The sequence below is a fragment of the Magallana gigas genome, chromosome 3 (assembly GCF_963853765.1).
Source record: "Magallana gigas chromosome 3, xbMagGiga1.1, whole genome shotgun sequence".
In the NCBI taxonomy this organism is placed as follows: Eukaryota; Metazoa; Mollusca; class Bivalvia; order Ostreida; family Ostreidae; genus Magallana; species Magallana gigas.
In genome coordinates this window covers 12025538-12046664 of record NC_088855.1, presented here as the reverse complement: position 1 = coordinate 12046664, position 21127 = coordinate 12025538, and the positions used below count along the sequence as shown (strand labels likewise).

The window sequence follows — 21127 nt, the reverse complement described above, 5'->3', positions numbered from 1 at the left end:
AGATAATTTGGCTACTGCCAAAAAAAGGACGTTTTTGAAACCAGTTTTTGGTAAAAAAAAAAAAAAAAAAACAACCAAAAAAACCGTCATTTTTCAGCCATTTAATGATCCCCAGAACACAATTGAAATTTCGGAAACCTTAATTTCCAAGAGATGATTTGTCTACTGTTAAAAATGTAGGAGGAGTTCGAGGAAGAAGGTTTTTTGTGAAAAACGTCTTTTTTTACCAATTATTTGACCCCCAGGACTACCAGAGAATTTTTGAAACCTTTTTTACAAAACAACAAGACACCCAAAATCAAACTCCGAGAGTTCAGTTTGCTGGTTTATAAGATGTTAGAGCAGTTTCAGAAAGTAAAACGTGACAGACAGACGGACGGGCGGACGGAACAGGGTAACAACAATATACCCAAACTTTCTTTAGAAAGTGCGGGTATAATAACTTCCCGGTACACGCTTAATACAATACGTTTAGAGTGTTTTGTTTTTCTACGAGCGATGAATTAGAATGTGTTAATCTTAAATGGCAAAACAGATTCCCTATATTATTTGGAGAAAAAAATGTTGATTTATACAATAGCGTAACCAGGGTTTGACATTAAGTTTTTGATTTACTAGACCAGTCGGGCTACCTCATCAATGTTTCACTAGCCCTGACTCTTTAACTATTAGCCCTGACCAATTTTGACAAAAAGACTAAAAGTAACAACAAAAACCAAATATTATAGACTTTTTTCTGTTTAATTGTATTGGTTTATCTTTACCAATAATGAATCATTCAAACAATCTTGTCTTTATTTACACATATATTTTTAAAAGTTTTTCTTGATGTTTAAAAAAATAATACAAATCTTAGTAGTTTTTGTTCAATCGCTACTCAAAAATTCAAAAACTTACAAGGGGAAAACCTTGTTCCGTATTAACGTAACTATTTGAGAAGTTCCGAATAGAGATGTACGTAAAATCTATTAATAATACAATTTAGATAAAAAAAAATAAGATGTGATAGTGTAAATAGTCGTATCTTGAATCGGGTATTTTTTCCGTCAGTAGGTTTGAGAAAGAGAAGCAGCCAATCTTTTGAAGGTACACCAATTTTATGTAAATGAAGAAAAAAGCAAAGGTAGACAGTAAAGCTTCTTTATCGATTGATAATCCCTGTCCTATTTTCCGTAAATTGAAGAAACCGAAAGTAGACAGTTTTCGTCGAAGCGATAAAGTGCAACGCCAGCATAATATTTGCATATATGTTTGTCACGAGTATGGTTGCCACATTACTAGAAAGTAGATACGATATGTTTATAAATTTGAATGACTTTTTGAAATAAGGTAAGTGACAATTTTGTTGGTTACACACACGTATTTACCTCAACTGTCTTTACGTTCACTTTTATGATAGCTGACACAGGCAGGCAGCATCGTTCATAATGAATGGAGGAGGGGCCGTTGTACGTTTATTTTTTTTTTGTAGGTATAAGTAAAAGGTATAATTTTTCACAAAAGAGATTTCATGGGATGGAACAAATTTTATTGTTTATATAAAATTTATGTATAATATACAATGGGTTTATGCACAAGTTTAGTAACTTACCAGGTTATTACCCTAATAGTTACAATCTGTTGTCTAAACCATGTTATATTTTTTTGAACGCAAAAGTCAAGGGAAAATATTACTACAGTAAAATGTGAGAATTTGTAGCTATTTGCTGCATACCAGGGACAATTTCATTATACAAAGTTACCATTACCACAGAGAAGGATATGTGTGTTTGGTATACTGAATTCAGGTATTAAGCTCTTTAAATACAAATTCAAATATTTCGTTGGCACAAACACCACTACAATAATTGACAAAGAAAGAGGTATTTTTATTATTACACTCAAGTGTAAACGATGAGCATTATTAAATTTCTATTCACATGATAAGAAAAATTTTGACATTTAAAAAAGAGCACAGTTTCTGTGTGATATACAATTGTTGGATAATGTGTGATTTTTAAAAACACTTTTATAGCTTTACAATTAAAACAAAACAAAGCATTCAGTATTTTTGACATACTTTTGCAAACTTATTTCTGAAAATCGCTTTAAAATGATTATCCGAGGGTCAATAAAAATTTTACTTAACGTCATATTATTACTAAATTTAGTAGACATAATTTAGCAATCGTTTTCAAACAATTTGAAATCAAAATAGATAATATATTCCAGAATTATTTAGAATCTAATCCTACAAAATGAGGTCACGGCGCACGGTCAAACTTTGTGTTTTGTCAACAATAATAAATCATATGTTGAAAGTAATATCTCCATAAATTGGGCTTAAAACCAACTAATATTGAAACCTAAAATCAAATATTGTCATAATATTCGATGTACCACATAATGACGATATATATACAATAAATAAACATTTATTAGTAACTAAAGACATACAGTCCTTCAAAATTTACTAAAAACATTGACGTCGCCGGACGTCACGGCGCAACGAAAAAATATAGAGAATGGATCCTACTCGGTAAAAAGCCGATAAAAACTGAAAATGCTCAATGCTGGAAAAAAGTCAAAATTATTTGCACATTTGTGCTTAACTCTAACACATTTTGTTGGGTTGTAGTAAATTTCAAACATCAAACAATATATGGAAGGGAGATTAATATCTGTAGATATTTGATTAAAAATAAACAACGTCATCTAACATTCAGGGATTTTCTTGGTTAAAAGCACAAAAGACTCAAGATGATAGAAAGATTAGTAATTTCTATTAACTGTGCGTCTGTCATATTAACGTTTTGTTTTCAACGTTACCGTGCGCCATGGTGATAAAACATGTTGTTTTTAAAATCGGTAACAAAAATACCGTCTCATTTTCAAATAGAATGAAACTTCGTATATCAATAAACTAAGTATTGTTGCATAAATTAATCTGTTAGTTATTACTTAAAAATATGTGATAGACAGCTACATTGTATTTGTATTTTTTCATTGACCCTCGTATTTTAAACAGCTCAATTAAAAAATGAAATTCGTTTAAACAGTGTTTTTTGCATTCAAACATTTCATTATCATAAATCACACTTACATGTAATATTGACTTAAGGTATATATATATTATATATATATATATATATATATATATATATATATATATATATATATATATATATATATATATATATATATATATATATATATATCCGACATAGAATCAAATTGCATGCAAGGTTATTTTTCATTGCTAATACCGTATATCAGGTTTTTTCCGCGTGTATCCAATTTCCGCTCTGTTCGCGACGATTTCCGAATCGCAGAAAATATATCAGCGTATATATGAACTCTGTTCAGTAAGTTTTGAGTAGAAATTGCGGGATCGGAAGCAAGCGCAATATAATAGGTATGTAAGCCTCATAGTTTATTTAATAATCCATTGACAAGCTAATTAAAACGGTCGCTTTTCTTGCGTAAACCAATGTCTAATTATACCTGAGCTACTGGTATATGTAACGGTGCATAATCTACACATCATGTATTTATCTATGACTGTTTGCGTCTCTGAACATAATTATCGATAATTATTAAACATTAAGGAAATGGAATAAATGGTTTGTCCGAATTTTTTATTATAAAGAGCGGCAATTTAGATACTTTTACCCTCTTACTTCACAGGATTAAACATTCTTGAATTATATTTTCACTATGACTTTGAATTAGTGAAAATTTGATTCGCGTAAATTATATATACCGTTCTAGGTTCTAAATCGCGGAAAAAACATGACGCGGAAAAAACCTGATATACGGCTTTCCAAGCCTGTAGTAGTTCACCGTGAAACCTCTGAGCTGAGCAGTTCGTTGAATGACTGCATGTTATATTAACACTAGTAAACAAATCAAATTTGTCTATGCAAATAGCAGCTTTATGGTACGGATAAAAAAATCCAGATAGTTTAAAGTTATCGAACATTGCTGAGGATCAAAGATCTTAATTTTTAACGTGATCTTTCTTTAAACCGGATTCTTTTGTTTAATTAAGGAACAAGGAATCATTCTTTGAGTATTATGATGTGATTATTTTGGCCGGGGACGTGGTCAAATCCTGAAGGTTAAATTTATCATGCCCCGACATAAATCATCACCTCACAATGATTCCTTATATATATATATAACACTTTCAGCAATTGTAATATGAAACATTTGTATATGTGATTTTCATTTCTTTTCATCATCTAAACCCCGCTTGCGCCTCAACAGTACGTTATTTGAATTAAATAAAGTGTACCTTACAAAATCAATTTGTACTGTTATTAAACGCACTGAAATTTGTAAACATAATAGTTTAGATACGAGGTCTCGCGAACCTCGTAAATATTTCTCGCACGTTGCTTTATAGTATTCAATTGTTAGTTTCTTGAATTTATTACAACTGGCTGATCAAAACACAATTATAAAATTAGAGGTTCAAATTGTGCTAAGTATATTAATATCTATTTTTCAAAAAAGTAATTTCTGTTTAAACACAGGAAAAAGCAAAATACTGGAAAAGTGCGTTATACTTCTCTTTAAATATTTCTTTTTTTTGTCCAGTTAAAAAGGGAACTTGCCAGAAAGAACATATGACACGGTTATTTCCATAGAATTGATTTCAACTGTTCTTCGCTAATAAAAAGTGAATAAAACAACAATTTTTCAATTTCTTTTTCATTGTAGAGATAAGATGGGACAACGTGCAAGCAAACGGCCACAAAAAGCAGACAAAACTGAAACAAGACCTACTAGGACAACATCTGTGCATAGTTATTCTATCAACGAATCATGCAGTTACCACATAAATACACCAGTGTCAAAAACTTCAAGCCCTTATGTATCACTGCACCAGAAAAGAGAAAATATGTTGGACAAAAGTATGTTCAAACAACAAATACGAAAAACGGTAAATAATGGTGCCGGAGATAAATTTGTTAAGACGACTGATTTTGAATCAAATATTGTAGGACCTACTAGAAAACAGCAGTTAGGTACTATTGAACCATTAGTTATATCAACTCATTCAACTGGGAATAGAAGGTCTTTTAATAACTTCGATACGTGTATTGGAGAAGAAATTATTGAGAAAGAATCCTTTAAAGAAACAAACAATTTTTCAAAACACAGTTCTAGTTTCAAGTACTCCAACCACAGTAATTTTTCTGAATTATCTCCAACTAAGGAACTAAATAAAAAACCTAATAAAGTGTGTACACAATCAGTGCTTGATACATGTTCCACCACATATATGGAAACCGAAAATAGCTCAGGAGGATCTCCCATAAAAGCACCAAACGTATCAAGCTGTTCTACTGTCCCAATTAAAAAAATATGCCCAGAACAAATGAAATCACATTTATTGCAACTAAAGACTGATATACCTTTAGTACTTTCCAACGATATAAGGAATATTGAACCTGTGCTTGATAAGCTAAAAGTTGAAAAAGGACATCTAGAAGAATCAAGCGATATTCAAAATGATACAATTTCGATGAGAAATAAAAAAGAAAATTCTAAACAAAGCAATAAGAAAGTATTGCCTTCCAACAATCCAGTATCAAATATTGAAGGACCTCTAGTTCCAAACTTGGCCTCAAGTAATAAATTGCACGTGTTTGGAAATAATACTAATTCAGAACATACATCAGTAGACTGGGAACACCCATCAAAAGATGTCACCAAAATAAGGCACCCAGGAAATGTACTAAAGATTTGTAACATTGACTCTAAATATGTTTGCGAATGTAAGGACAGTACTGCAGTGCGAGGCGGAAAAAGAATCGGAAGCATGATATCGAGAGAAAATCATAAATCAAATGCGAAAGAATATGGATTAGGCATATTCCATGGAGGAGATTCACATTTTTGTGGAAAAACAAAGCCAACACAAATTTCTCTAGGTCTGGCGCAAAGGAGTGCAAATGAACAGGTGTGTGCCAAACTAATCAATCAAATTAGCGAAGAAAGAGATGGTTACTCTGTTTGTGAATTCAAACGTGAAAGTGAAGATCAATTGCAAACAAAGGGAATTGAAAGCGAGACAAATACATTAACTGCAAAATATGGGATGATGAATACGAAAATGGAAAATCCGGAAGGCAATATAGGTAGTCAAAACAAAACAGACAACAGTACGGAAGCTGTGAGAGAATCTACATTAAGTTGGATGCATCAAAGGTTTAGAATGCCATTGATAGAGGAAGATACTAAATTTATGAATAAATTTCCTGATAAAACCTCTAAAATGATTGACAATATTGATGGCCCAAATGACCAAAATCGTCACCCTAATTTTGAAACCAGAAGGAGAGAAAAAAATTACAATAAATGACTCGAAGGAGCAGATGGACACAAAAAGGAATCGCAGTTCTGTACCAGAGATGCATGAATGCATTTCATCTGAAATGAAAACACAGCTATTAAGTGATAAAGAGCAATGTTTCAATACAATGGATGTGATGCATGAAGCCGTTACAGAAAAGCAAGGCAAATCATGTTTGGGGTTTCCAGAGGATGATCTAAACAATATTTCAGAAGATGTCAAGATCAAGCTCTCTCAAATAAGAACAAACAGAGAATTTTCTTGTACAAATAAATGTGACTTAAAAAGAGAGAAAACAATTTTGCCTCAAGGAAATGGTTTTGTAAATTTCGAAATTCCAGATATGGTGTGTGAGAAAGTTAAAACAGCAAAATACACTGTATTGAAAAAACATACAAAAGATATTTCCATACAAATTGAAAATTCACATGACGAAGATGTTAAGGAAATGGTAAAATCTAGGCAAGAAATAAACCATCCCGATAAAAAGACATTCAAAGCAAATAATTATGCTCCTAAATCAAGTCAGACAGGAAACGCACTTTCTGGTTCAAACACAGTTTCTCATTCTAAAGCAAAACGAAGTTTTGAGTCAAAAACCACAGACGTTAAAAATGACGGAGACTATACTGCGAACAAATCAATTCAGAATCAAGTAGTCAATGTCAAATCAAATGTCACAGAGTTGGATAAAATTACAAAACGAGAAATGGAAGTTTTAGATAGAATGAAATCAAAGTTGACCAAACCTGCAAAAGAAACCAGAGAACAAGACAACTTCATTGTGAAATATGAACCAACACGCAATCAAGAAAGAGAAAAATTAAAGGAAAAAATAAATTTGAACCGAGATAGTAGAGAATTTGCCGAGGAAAAGCACAATGTTCCAGCAAATTGTAATTCGCACAAAAAGGAAATATCAAAAGGGAACTCAAAATATATATCTAATGCAACCACTAAAAGTGCATTAAATCCCGAATATATCAATTATTCGATTACTGAAGATGAGAAGAATATATGCAACGGAAGTAAGAAGAAGAGAAATCCAAAAAGAGAAAAAACAGAATCTAAATCTAATGAAAGGGAAGGGCAGGTACTATCTACAAAAAATAAAAGAGATAAAAAAATAAGCAGAGAGAAACAAACGGTTAAGCAGCCAACAGAAAAAATGCCACAGTTTAAAAATGTTGAAAGACACACGGAAGACAGGTTGAACTCTTTGACATATACGATGACCGTTTGGCCGCAGCTGAAAGAAATCGATTTGCTCTCTCATCTTGTTGGAATTATTGTTGACATAAGATTTCGAATAAAGTCCATGGAAAGTGATTCTGTAGGTAATGCAACGAAGGTCGTAATTATCTTTAAAAGTAACGCAGATGCCCAAAAATTTCAAAGTTGTCTGAGAGAAAGTGATCGAGGATTGCCTTTTCGATGCCAATTTGAAAGCGATGCTTTGTCTACGACAAAATATAAAAGCATTACAAAAACCTACCAATGTATAGAAGACAGAGCTGTAAAACTTTTAGAAATGCATGGAGATAAACAGAAAAATACCGAGGTCAAACTATCTGCATTAGGCAATTTTTCTCAAAAAAGATTTATTGATCTAACAGTTCACGAGGAACGAGAGGCACAGAGAAAGGCTTTAAATGACAAACTGGACGAACTGAAACAACAAAAGATCGAATTCCAGCTTTGCCAGTCCGAAGTAGATAAACAAGTTAAATCTTATAAAGAAGGGAATATAGAGTCTAAGGATATTGATTCTGTGATGAAAAGGTTTGAAGTCGAGTGCTCAAGATTGGAACAGGCATTGCCAATTTATGCAAAAAGAACAGAAATTGTCGATAAAATTCTTCAGAGTCAGGTTTCAATAGTATTAGGTGAGACTGGATCTGGAAAAAGTACACAAATTACTCAATATATCCTTGATTCCGCATTAGGCTCCTCAGGGAAAATTGTTTGTACACAACCACGAAAGGTTGCGGCAATGAGTCTTGCTCAACGAGTGGCATCAGAATTGAATTCAAACGTAGGCGATCTTGTTGGATATCAAGTAGGAATGAAGTCAAAGCTGAGTGAACATACTAAGATATTGTACATGACTGATCATATGCTCTTAAATGAGTGTTTAAAAGATCCATTGTTGATTAACTACTCGTGTGTAGTGATAGATGAGGCACATGAAAGAAGCGTGTATACAGATCTTTTGCTTGGAATGATCAAGAAATGTTTGCCGCAGCGACCGGAATTTCATGTTGTTGTTACGTCTGCAACCATTGATCCCGAAATTTTTGTGCATTATTTTGGAGGACCAGAAATGTGTCCTGTCCTGAAGGTTTCAGGGCGTATGTTTCCTGTTGAGATTGAGTGGATGAAGACTTCATATGGTTCAGAGATAGCTGATGAATACGAAATAAAAGCTATTGAAAAAGCGGCGGAGATTCACGGTCGAGAGCCGCCTGGTGATATTTTAGTTTTTCTAACTTCACAACTAGAAATTGAACAATGTGCTAAAAAACTCGAGATTTTGCTCAGAGGAATGAAAGATTACTGGATATTACCTTTACATGGAAAACTTCAAACAGACGAACAGAAATTGGTCTTTAAAGATTCTCCAATTGGAAGACGAAAAATTGTTTTGGCTACTAATGTCGCCGAGACTTCCGTGACAATTCCAGGAATAAAATATGTTGTCGATACTGGAGCTGTGAAAGAACTCTCATATGACCCAAGGAAGAAAGTTAGTGCGTTGCGAGTCGTTAAGATCACGAAAAGCTCTGCTGACCAAAGAAAGGGAAGGGCAGGAAGAACAAGTCCAGGAAAATGTTATAGAATATATTCTAAGCAAGATTATGATGCAATGTTATCCACGTCTATCCCTGAAATACAAAAAATACACTTAGGTCATGCAATCCTGAAGTTGCTGCAACTAGATGTTGACCCTCTTGAATTTGACTTCGTACAAGCGCCGGAAAGAATATCAATGGAAAATGCTTTTGAACACCTTAGTAAGCTTGGTGCAATTGAAGACGGAAAAATTTCTCAATTAGGAAAATGGATTGCGAAGCTTCCATTTGAACCAGCTTTAGGTGTTCTTGTTCACGATTCTGTTAACTGCAATGTTGGGTTAGAAGGTATTATTGTTGCAGCGTCATGCACAGTTTCTGGATGTCTATTTTATCGAGGTGGTACACAAAAGCAAAAAGAAACATCGGATAAACTTAAGGTTCCTTTTTGTCATAAACTAGGCGACCATTTCACCAATCTTTGCGTTTATAAGGAATGGCACGCAGTTCAAGAAAAACAAAAAGGAAAGTGGTGTAAAAATAATTCAGTTAATGGGAAAGCAATGCGTAGCATTCATGATTGTGCAGGTGAGATCCTTTATGTTTTAAGAAAGGACCTAAACTTAAGTATCAAATTTGAGTTCACTACTTCTTCCAATTTCGAGAGGATTTTGCAGAGGCTATTATTCAGATCATTTCAAAACAACTTGTGTCGTTATCTTGGTCATGAGAAAGCCGGATATTATTTCATAGACAAAAATCAGCAAGTTATTATGCACCCTTCATCTGCATTCCAGTCACTAGCATCTTTTCCGGAATGGGTAATTGTCGAAAGGGTTATGCAAACATCGCGTGATTTTGCCTTAAACATTACAGCTGTGGCAGATGAAGATGTCGAGGAAGCGCTAATTGAAGGTTCCTTAGATTTTGATATCGAAGACGTAGAAAGTAGAAGAGTTGCACATGTTTTAACAGAATATGTTGGTGTTCATGGTCACAGAGAATTTGTAGGTCCTCGGTATAGCAAAGTCAAAGCTATGCAAGAAAATCTTTCCGTGCAGTGTAAAGATTCAGTTTTTGTGATTGATGCAGATCGTGACAAGGGAAAAATATCTATTTTTGCACCTGTAAGCTCTACAGAAATTTCAACTTATACATTAAAAACGGCCATAGACCCAATCAAGGAAAGACTTAAGACTGAAACTTTTGAAATCCCTGTGTTGCCAGATTTTCACAACATACGAATTTCAATTGGTGCTGGGGGACAAACTAAGGAACTACTTTATCAAGATGAATACAGTAATGTGTTTATTTTTGGTGATGCTGATGCCTTTGGTTCGAATAATGAAATGATTAAATGGTTTGAACGGTTTGGTCGAATTCAGTCATTTATCAAAAAATCACCGAATAACACAAATCCACGTTACCTGGGTCAAATCATTTATGAAAATGCAGAAAACGCCCTAGCAGCAGTAAATGCGACTAAAAGAAATCAGTATGTTAGTGCAAAGCCCCCCAAAGGAATGGGAAGGTCTGAAGAAGCTGATTTACTAAAAGCTAGGCTTACTTGGTGTAGACGCAAATGCTCTGGCATTGGATTTGTTGAAATTCATAACCAACACAAAATGGATGAAATCATCAGATCAAGTACTTTTAGCAAACTTTCTGTTGGTGGAAAACGAGTAAAAATAACACGAAGTAGGAACAAAAGAAATCCAGATAAGAAAAACGAGGTATTTGTATCAGGTTTAGGGGAACTCGTTAATGAGGATGTTTTGCGTGAAAGTTTCTTCAACCACTTCAACATTTCAGTAAATGATATAGGAAAAGTCGTTGTCATTCGAGAAAAAATTAAAACGACGCCACAAATGATGTTTTCGTACAAAACTAGACTTGAATCTGGTTTTAAAAGGTACCTGAAGCAAAACATGTTTTGTGTGTCTTTAATTGAACCAAAACAAGCTGATTTTACCTACCAAGCATTTGTCACGTTTAAAGACCCCGAACAAGGTTTTGATGCATGTTCCAGGTTAAAAGATAACTTTTTTATTGGAGATAATGCTGTGTCAGTTACTCCTGAAATCCAAACCAGGCTCTTTGTATTGGCGCCAATTTACACACGAGTACAGAAAGAAATTGTAAAATACTGTGAGAAAGTTAAGAAGGAAAAAGGAGGAAGGCGGCTAACAATAACGCATCTGAAAAATGAAAACTTCGTTATCAATATTGACGCAGACAGCATTGAAAGTATGGTTCACACAAGAAACAAAATACAGAAAATGCTCGAAGGTGAAACAGTTGACATAGAACAGATTCCAACCCTCCGCTATATTTTCACTCGAGACGGACAGGCAAAATTAGAGAAAATAATGAACAAAACCGATACACTGATTTTGCTTGATCACAGAAATACATCTTTGACCGTTCATGGCAAAACTTTTGCAAGAGATATGGCTTTAAGAAAGATACATAAGTACTTAGAAAAACTGTCTTCTTCAAAATCGCGGGTGTATGACCTAAAAGGGGATTCAAAGCCACCTGGGTTGATGAAAGCTGTGATAATGATGCATGATGTAGATCTTCAAGGTCTAAAAGACTTATCAGATTTATCGACTGTAGAATTAGATCACAGAAATCATAGAATTAGAATGCTAGGGTCTGATAAAGCAGTGGACAAAGCAGTTGCTGAAATCGATGAATTAATGAATCGTCTTCGGAAACAATGTTCTATACCAAACTCAAATCAGCCCGAATGTGGAATATGTCTTTGTGAAATCTCCGAAACTGAGATTCATAGGTTAGAATCTTGTGGGCATCCTTATTGCAGGGATTGCATAAAGATGAATATAGAATCAACAATACAAAGCAAAGACTTTCCACTTAAATGCTACCAAGATGGGTGCGAGATGCTTTGGGCATGGAAAGATTTTGTCAATATGACAAAACAAAGATTCTGCAGCCTTCAGAACATAATAGATTCATCGTTATCTTGTTTTATTAGAGAAAATAAAGACAAAGCGCGATATTGCATAACTCCAGATTGTCCTATGGTCTACAAGGTCAGTGCAAATGGAGGAAGAATTGTTTGCGGAGTTTGTAGGGTTGGTATGTGTAGCAAATGTCATGTCGAATACCATAACGGGATGTCATGTGAAATATACCAAATAGAAAATGGAAATGATGAATCTGGTCTGCGGGAATGGATGCGGCGAGATCCAAATAACAGAAAACTCTGTCCAAATTGTTATGCAGGAATCGAGAAGGATGGTGGTTGTCAGCACATGGAATGTCGAGATTGCAAGATGCACATTTGTTGGACATGCATGAAATTTTTCAACTCTGGGCAAGAATGTTATGGTCATATGGCGAAAGTACATGGGAGTTTTATGTAAAGACAGGACACTTTGGTTTATAATATATATTTAATATACTAAAATTATTTAATAACGGTAAATGAAACCAGTGTGATTGCGTGCATATTTAAACATAAATTGTATATTTATATATAATGAATTGCGGTTCAGTATATACATGTTTATTTGATTGTGAGAAGGGTTACATTATGTGTAAGCATAATTATTTTTGTTTTTGTTTTACTCTGTGTTTTTTGTTTTGAATATTCTCTATTCAGTCTGATAAATTTGACCTTTTTGAATACATGTAGGTATTAATTTAAAAAAATGTGGAATTTGATTCATCGTAAATATTTACAGAATGTTCAAATAATTACAGCAACATATCTGAGTTATTATAAAATACGCCTTCCTGTGTTAATATTTGCTTGCTGTTGATTAAAGTTTTGGACAGTTTTTATCTAATCTTTTGAATAAACGTTCATTAGATAGTAGAAATTCATCGTTTTGAAAGATAATTTATGTACACATGTACAATATTCTGCGTCAGTATATATCTTATGAATTGTTTTCGCACTTCAATGCACGTTAAAGGACATATCGCATGATTTTCAATTTTCGAAATTTTTTAAATAAAATCATTCTATACTCATTAAAAATGAAGTTTATAAACGTTTTCATAAAATATTCTGCCTAATTCGTGAGTTTGAGAGCGATGAAATTCAAATGCCGCGATATGCATATTTTCTCTCTCGATCTACCCGCCATGATGTGTGACGTCATATGCGACCTCGAGCGAGAAGGTGCTGTCAGCCATCTTTGTAATTCGATTAGATTTAAACGACAATTAAACTAATTATCACCTATTAAATTGCCGATAACGGGACATGATGGTGTTTTGTGCCTCCTGTGGGTGTTCTAGCCGTCGGAAATTGGGATTTGGACTGTTGTTTTTTTAAGTTTCCCTTACGAAAGTATGCGGAAATCTTGCGACAAATAGTGGTCTATCTGTCGACGAGAGGATTTATAAATAAACATTCAATACATATATATCATTTAATATTTATTCGTTTGATGAGATATCGGCGCTTCTGATTGGTTGAAAAATTTCTTTGATACCTGCATCAATAAAAAAATTTCCGGATCTACTTTTCTCAACTGTTCTGATTTAACACTATTTATGGAATGGGAATTTCCAAGATAAACACTGTCAACAAAATGTAAAGTTGTGTCTGTTTTATTGTCAGCAAACAAAATGCAACCTTGTGAATATAAAAACTTGAAAGTTTAACCTTCAAAATTAAACAAAACACATTGTTTGATTCACGAAATAGAAAATTAAGCGTCTTCTCACGATTTCGTCTGCTTGAGATCAATCAACATTTACAGCGAGGCTGGCTGTTTCTTTTCCAGGAATATTATAACGAACAAATAGGCCTATAAACTTTCACGGTAACACTGCTGTTCAAATTTGGTAACGATAATTTTTTTAATTTACACACGTAGATGATCGGTCATCAGAATAAGCGTCGTAAAGAAAAGCTATGAGTACTCAGTAACTAATGCATCAACTCCTTCGGTGCATTCCAAGCGGCAGATATACCATTTAAGTACATCACTGGCTATCTAGTTACCACAACGTGTACAAAAGTCGCTTATACATACTGTTCTTTGTCGATAGATATATCAGCTATTTTCGTCCACGATCGCCTTTCCTTGGATGGTTATGTCCAGTTGCATATTTCAGCGATCTCACATGAAAACTAGTTTTATTACGAGTTTTTCTGCACAGTGAATAATATCACAAACTATCGCATGTATTTTCCTTTCGTTTTCAATTTAGCCGGTTCCGATTTTAACTCACTATTTGTGTTAAATCCATTAAATTCAGCACAATAGCTCTGCATCAGCTGAAGGCGCATCCATTTTGAATATTGTTGCTGTTGTTGTTTTGTATTCATACGCGCCGCTTCATTTACATTATTTACATTTCTGATCAATGACACTTCACATTTTTTTATTTGAAAATGTTTAATTAAATGATAAGAAATGAAGATAATAATTTTTCTATTGATCGACGTATCAAAGAAAAAATTGACCGGAAAACTTTTTCATCAATGCGCTACGCGCATTGATGAAGTTTTCCGGTCAATTTTTTCTTTGATACGTCGATCAATAGAAAAATTATTATCTTCATTTCTTAAATCATTAATTATATGGTATATTTTTGTAATCATAGTTTCATAAATAAATCGTATTCATTTCTCAAAAAGAAAAAATTGAAGTTTATGAACAGGGGCCTGTGTACAAAACGCAAGTTCATCAAGTTCATCGGAGAAAAATAACGAGAGGGGACGCCATTTTGGATACCGCCTCGCTTCATTAGCTGTTTTTCCATTGTTATTGTTAAACTATACGTTCATGTATGCGTCGGTTTTGTAAAAATGATTTCTTCATTCATACATGTAGCTCACCTCTGCAGAAATCATATTAATATCATCGGAAGGTGAGATTTCTGTGAGTTTTATTTTTTGTGGGAGAAGTCAAGGATCGAGTTGTCGATATTGAATGTTTATGCGAGAAATAGACAAAGTTTGTTGATATACATTTATACGTAAATGGATAAAAACATACGGAGATGGGATCTTACAGATATAAATTTGTGGGAGAAGTCAAGGATCGAGTTGTCGATATTGAATGTTTATGCGAGAAATAGACAAAGTTTGTTGATATACATTTATACGTAAATGGATAAAAACATACGGAGATGGGATCTTACAGAAATAAAGAATAATTAAGGAAAACGTTCTTGCCTGCTTTTACAATCCAGTGTAATATAGAGTAAACAACCTTATAGAAAGTTGTGACCAGTTACTGCCGAAGAAACAAACTTCTTGTGCACGACAGTTTTACAATAATGAACATTTTGAGTCGTTAGGAACGCCAAAAAACAAAACTGTTGTAGATTTTAATAAATAAACACCTTTAACCGATTTATTTCAGCTACAATCATTACTAAGTTGTGTTTACAATGTTTTCACGTCGATCAATCTGATCGCCATTGCCGACTTCATCGTCTCTTCTTCGGCAATATCATCGTTTTTTATCCGTACTGGTGGCTTAAACATGTACGACTGTATAATAAGATTTTTTTTAATTTAGTCAGCATGTAAAAAAAAAAACAACGTAAATGGTGAATAAATGTCAAAATTTAAAGAAGATAATGCTAATCCTACATATTTGTTTGTGACGTCACTGTACCACGTGACACGCTATCTAATTAACGAGTTTTTAAACGATCGGGGCTATAATTTAAATTGATATTATGGCTAATTACCGCTTTTATACTGTTAACAAACTGTTAGGAGTAATTATTAGATACACAAGGAAGCCAAAAAATGTAAAATGTCCCATACTTTAGAAACATGCGATATGTTCTTTAAGCATTGGCATTACAGATTAATATGAATACGTTTATCATTAACATATTTCCACTTTAATTTCATGATTATGTGTAAAATGTTATTGTAAAAAGTAAAAGTATCCACCAATTAACTCTTTGCCGGATAGTTATGCCAGTGATAAAGTAGAATGTTTACATCTGTTACAGTGGCTGGGTGATCAGAAGATTACCTATAAGATGTTCCTTAAATTTTAAGTAACTCTTTTAGCTATAATCAGTTTTTTAGTTACGAAAAAAAAGCTGTTCTTATATTGCCTTAAAAATTGGATGCTATATCTTTTGCACACATATTTATGGTCTAAAAAAAATTGCAGTGACAATTTAGTCCTGATAGCCTATTGCCATTAGAGTATATAAAAGCATATTTCTTCAACTAATATAAGAAAAGTTTTGTTAAACTCTAAGAATTGATCCTATCATATATCATAAAAGTGCATCTTAGTACTATGACACTGACATACTTGATATGAATGTAGAGAAAATACATAGAATAATATTATATCATTGACAATTTTGAATTTTGAGTCTATTAAAGAAACATATTTTGAATGATACATGTATAAACATCTATAGAAAGGGAAAAGTTTGAGAATATATATAGTTATAAAAAAAATGCATGATAATAAATGCAAAACTTTAATCGTACCTCTGGATAAAGTGTTGCTTTAACATTTTGCTGCTTGCGAATTTTCTCGATAAGCCTTCAAGTTGAATTAAAGAGGTGATCATTGCAGTTTGCCATTTAGCTGTTCTTGATCTGGTGGTATAGCAGTTAATTATAACTTTGTAAATCAGCGATTTTAGGTACATAAAAATACCGGTTTCTTTTCCAATTAACTTGCAGATAATTCTTTATGTGGGTTGCAGTGGTGCATATTTGGTAATTGATGTCTATAACTTATTTCATCTTAAATTCTCATTTTTTTTTCTTTGTATAATTGCGATACGATATCTTGATTAGACGTGCATACTAAGTCAAAATGCATTTTTCCTTTTATTTAATTGCATAAAATTTACTCGTTATCAGATAATTCTAGAGTCCGCGCGATCAATGTGCTAATTGTTGCAAATTCCAATTCATGCAGTTTTAATTTTCATGACACAAATATTCATAATTTAAGAAGGGAACGTGTTATAAATTATTGAATACCTCGTTGATTGGTGGAATATTTTTATTGACTGTTGTGCCGTTGGTGAAACCGCAATTTGCACCAGGCAGGTTTAATGATGTTAATGATTGAAATTACGTTAATATGATAGATATGATCATAATTAATTGGGATATTATACGCAACAACAGAAATTCGAAAGACTTTATCATAAGTGCATATACTATAACGTGAAGGTTTTTTTAAATCAAAATTCCACAATTCAGTGTAGAATGAAAGTTGAGTCCGTGATTTTAAGTACAAGGAACTTAGCAACCATTTTAATTTGAATTCAGCTCATGGTGGTCAGGAATCAACCCGTACATACAATACTGACAAACTGTCATAAATTACAAGAGGTTATGGTAAAACTATTTTAAAAGTACATCATTAATCAGCCGATTTGGTGATTTATGAACTAATGAGAGTAAATAAACTAAAACGCCTTCATTAGGATAAACCCTTGACGCACTTTATATCGATATCAAGTTATCTATATCATTTCATGCCATATCTGTTTCCTGTTCATGTACAATTTAACGTGTCAGGAATTGATTTATACCATAAAAAGAACAGATTTCGACTCATAAAATACATTCTTCCTTTTCTCAAGCATCATTAAAAGTACACTTTATCAGGTATTTTGCTATATTGTATTTTGTTTTAAATTTAAAAACATATGTTATTGAGAAATCAGATGGATTGTGTAAAAGGCAAAGCCTATGTAAGCCCTTTCCAAAAATGTGCTATATTGTTTTTTTTTTAAACATTTTTCGTGTATCGTAGTTTGATTTGAATTCAAAAAACCCATTTTAGAATACATATCTAGTTTTTACTCCTGCCTAGATAGTCTAGACTCACCAGGTTTGAATTTCAAGTTTGACAAGGCTTGCCGAACCATGACCTAATTTCTAATCATACACCGACTAGTCAAATTCCCCTAGTACCCAATACCACGGTGTACGTTTTGTTAAAACCTACTTCTGTCGGTATTTACCGTAGCTTGGTTTGTCAGTAAATTCGTTTTGAAATATAATTTGACCAAAAGATAAAAACTTCCTTGAGTTGCAAGGTGTTTTTATATATCAAATGAATTATTTTCCTGGATGTTGATTCAATATTTTACACTCTTTTTTACATTTTTTTGGTCAATCGATCGATGCATATTGCTGGTAATAAATGCTTCACATTTTATTAAATGACACGAGTAAAGTCTTCAGCTAGATGATGCAATGTCGAAAATTGCATTGTAGGGCGTTTTAAGAAATATTTTCTGTAAATGTATTTTAGCTTGTTTACTTCAATGATGTTACTAGGTCATGGAATTTTTATATTAGCCAGTCAGCCAAGAATAATTTAACAATGAGACATGTTGAAAAAGGCATGTTTAAAATATTGACAAAACCACAATTTTGTGTCGATGTAATTATCGAAATCGTTTTACTATTGTTTATCATGTTCATAAGCATTTCTCTTGGACCAAAATGTCGCACCAACATTGTTGGGACTTCTCTATTAACTAAAAATTCATAATTCCAAATTCTTTTGAATATGATTGCTTTATTTTTTGTATAATTTAATATTGAAAATATTTCACTCACTCGGTAAAAAAAACCCAATGGCAAATACTTATCCTTCGATTTTTCTCCTTTTAGATATAGTTGGAAAGGGGGTGCTACCAACTCAATAAGCGGAAAATATGAAGTCACAACTGCATTATAGTGTCAAAACATCATTAATTTGGTTAAATAATACATTCATTATTCATTTCATTATAATATTTTTATATTATACTCTTTTGAGCATTTTACTCGCCTTCTTCGTGTATAACACGACACAGCATAAACTGATCCCAAAACGCGAATGCTTTTCTTGAAACTTAATTGGGAATACATATGTACATTGTACTTGCTTACAGTTAACAAACATAAAAACCCGTTTACATCTGTTGTGAAAATGTTGTATTCAGTAATCTTTTCGTGAAACTAAAATGTTAAACAACTTTTTATAGCTCCAGTCGAATTTGCTTGAAAATAATTCGAACTTAATTTTTTATCATTGTGTATCTGAATTGCTTTTAAAAGAAGTGGTTTTTCCACCTTGCTTTTGAACGAAAAAATATTTTGGTCTGATCCTTTATACAAAAGTGTCATATTTATATAAATTCTATTATACGTCCATTTTTAATACCTTTTTCCTGTTTGACTAAATTATGTATGCCTATTTGTATCTATGTTTATTCTGTATATAAGTTCCTCATGTACCAAATCATTTGGTTTGAGTAAATAAACTGAACTTGAACCTAGATAGTCTCTGTTACGTAATTTTTAAAACTATTGATCATGTTAACGATGAACCTATTTGGCAACAAACACTTTATTGTTATTGATACGACCAATCACGCGGTGACGTATGTGCAAATGCAGCATGCATGCACGTTCACTATGGATGAGTTGGCAAAAACACTGTATAAATGCAACAAAATTGTCCAATCACCGCGCGAGTTCAAAGAAACATTTCCCCGATACTTTTGTCTTAAAGAACGCATGAACCTACAATATCCAACTCATTCTACGGCGTTCAAGTTAAGTTGATCAATATTTCAACTGGTTGTTTTAGTAGTTCAACTACAATTCATTTGAGAACCGCACGCAGCATTCTTATATCAAACTATATCACAGGGTACTAGTATAGTGCTTTATGAAATGTACATTGGAAGATCATTAAAAAAAATGTATGTTTTGTTGCAGAGGGTGTATGAACCTTAATACAAAAGGAAGTCCCTTACCGGTAAACCCAGAGGTGGTGGTTGGGAAAGGAAGTATGATAGTCTTGATCGCTGTCATTTAAGTCTGTCTTATTCCCTTTATTTGGTCCTTACTTTGTTTACCAGAGTTTACGTTATGGCTTCAAATTAAGGAGGCCGATTGTTTGGGGGGGGGGGGGGGTTTGGGGGGGGGGAAACTACATTAGTAAAATACTTCATTTTTTATGAATCTTATGAATGTTTACTTCAATGATGTTACTAGGTCATGGAATTTTTATATTAGCCAGTCAGCCAAGAATAATTTAACAGTGAGACATGTTGAAAAAGGCATGTTGAAAATATTGACAAAACCACAATTTTGTGTCGATGTAATTAGCGAAATCGTTGTACTATCGTTTAGCATGTTCATAAGCATTTCTCTTGGACCAAAATGTCGCACCAACATTGTTGGGACTTGCCTATTCACTAAAAATTCATAATTCCAAATTCTTTTGAATATGCATGATTGCTTTATTTTTTTTTATGATTTAATATTGAAAATATTTCACTCACTCGGTAAAAAAAAACTCAATGGCAAATACTTATCCTTCGATTTTTCTACTTTTAGATATAGTTGGAAAGAGGGTGCTACCAACTCAATAAGCGGAAAATATGAAGTATCAACTGCATTAAAGTGTCAAAACATGAATGTAAAATATTGAATTAACGTCCAGGAAAATAATTCATTTGATATATAAAAACACTTTTGCATTTGCAACTCAATGAAATTTTTATCTTTTGGTCAAATTATATTTCAAAACGAATTTACTGACAAACCAAGCTACGGTAAATACCGACAGAAGTAGGTTTTAACAAAACGTACACCGTACGCGTGGTATTGGGTACAAGGGGAATTTGACTATTATATTAGTATGTATATCTCTGACGATTTGTATTTATGTTTATTCTGTATATAATATGTTCCTCTTTTACCAAATTATTTAGTTTGAGTGAATAAACTGAACTTGAACCTAGATAGTGTCTGTTACGTAATTTTTAAAATAATTGATAATGTTAATGATGAACCTATTTGGCAACAAACACTTTATTGTTATTGATACGACCAATCACGTGGTGGCTTGTGTGCAAATGCAGATGCTTGCACGTTCACTTTGGATGAGTTAGCAAAAACAATGTATAAATGCAACAAAACTGCCCAATCACCGTTCGAGAAACATTCCCCGCGAGAACAAAGAAAACATTTCCCTGATGCTTTTGTCTT

The 21127-nt window shown here is 33.0% G+C and overlaps 1 protein-coding gene across 1 annotated transcript; it reads left to right on the top strand.

Moving 5' to 3' along the window:
- The first annotated feature begins 1182 nt into the window (after window positions 1-1182).
- Window positions 1183-12946, top strand: LOC109617603 (uncharacterized). Its single transcript, XM_034482261.2, has 2 exons — window positions 1183-1329; window positions 4705-12946. The coding sequence occupies exon 2, from the start codon at window positions 6282-6284 to the stop codon at window positions 12525-12527; it is 6246 nt and encodes a 2081-aa protein (XP_034338152.2). The 5' UTR covers window positions 1183-1329; window positions 4705-6281; the 3' UTR covers window positions 12528-12946.
- Window positions 12947-21127: the final 8181 nt, after the last annotated feature.

Coding starts and splice junctions, on each gene's coding strand:
- LOC109617603 (XM_034482261.2), top strand. CDS start 6,282: ATGGCCCAAATGACCAAAATCGTCACCCTAATTTTGAAACCAGAAGGA.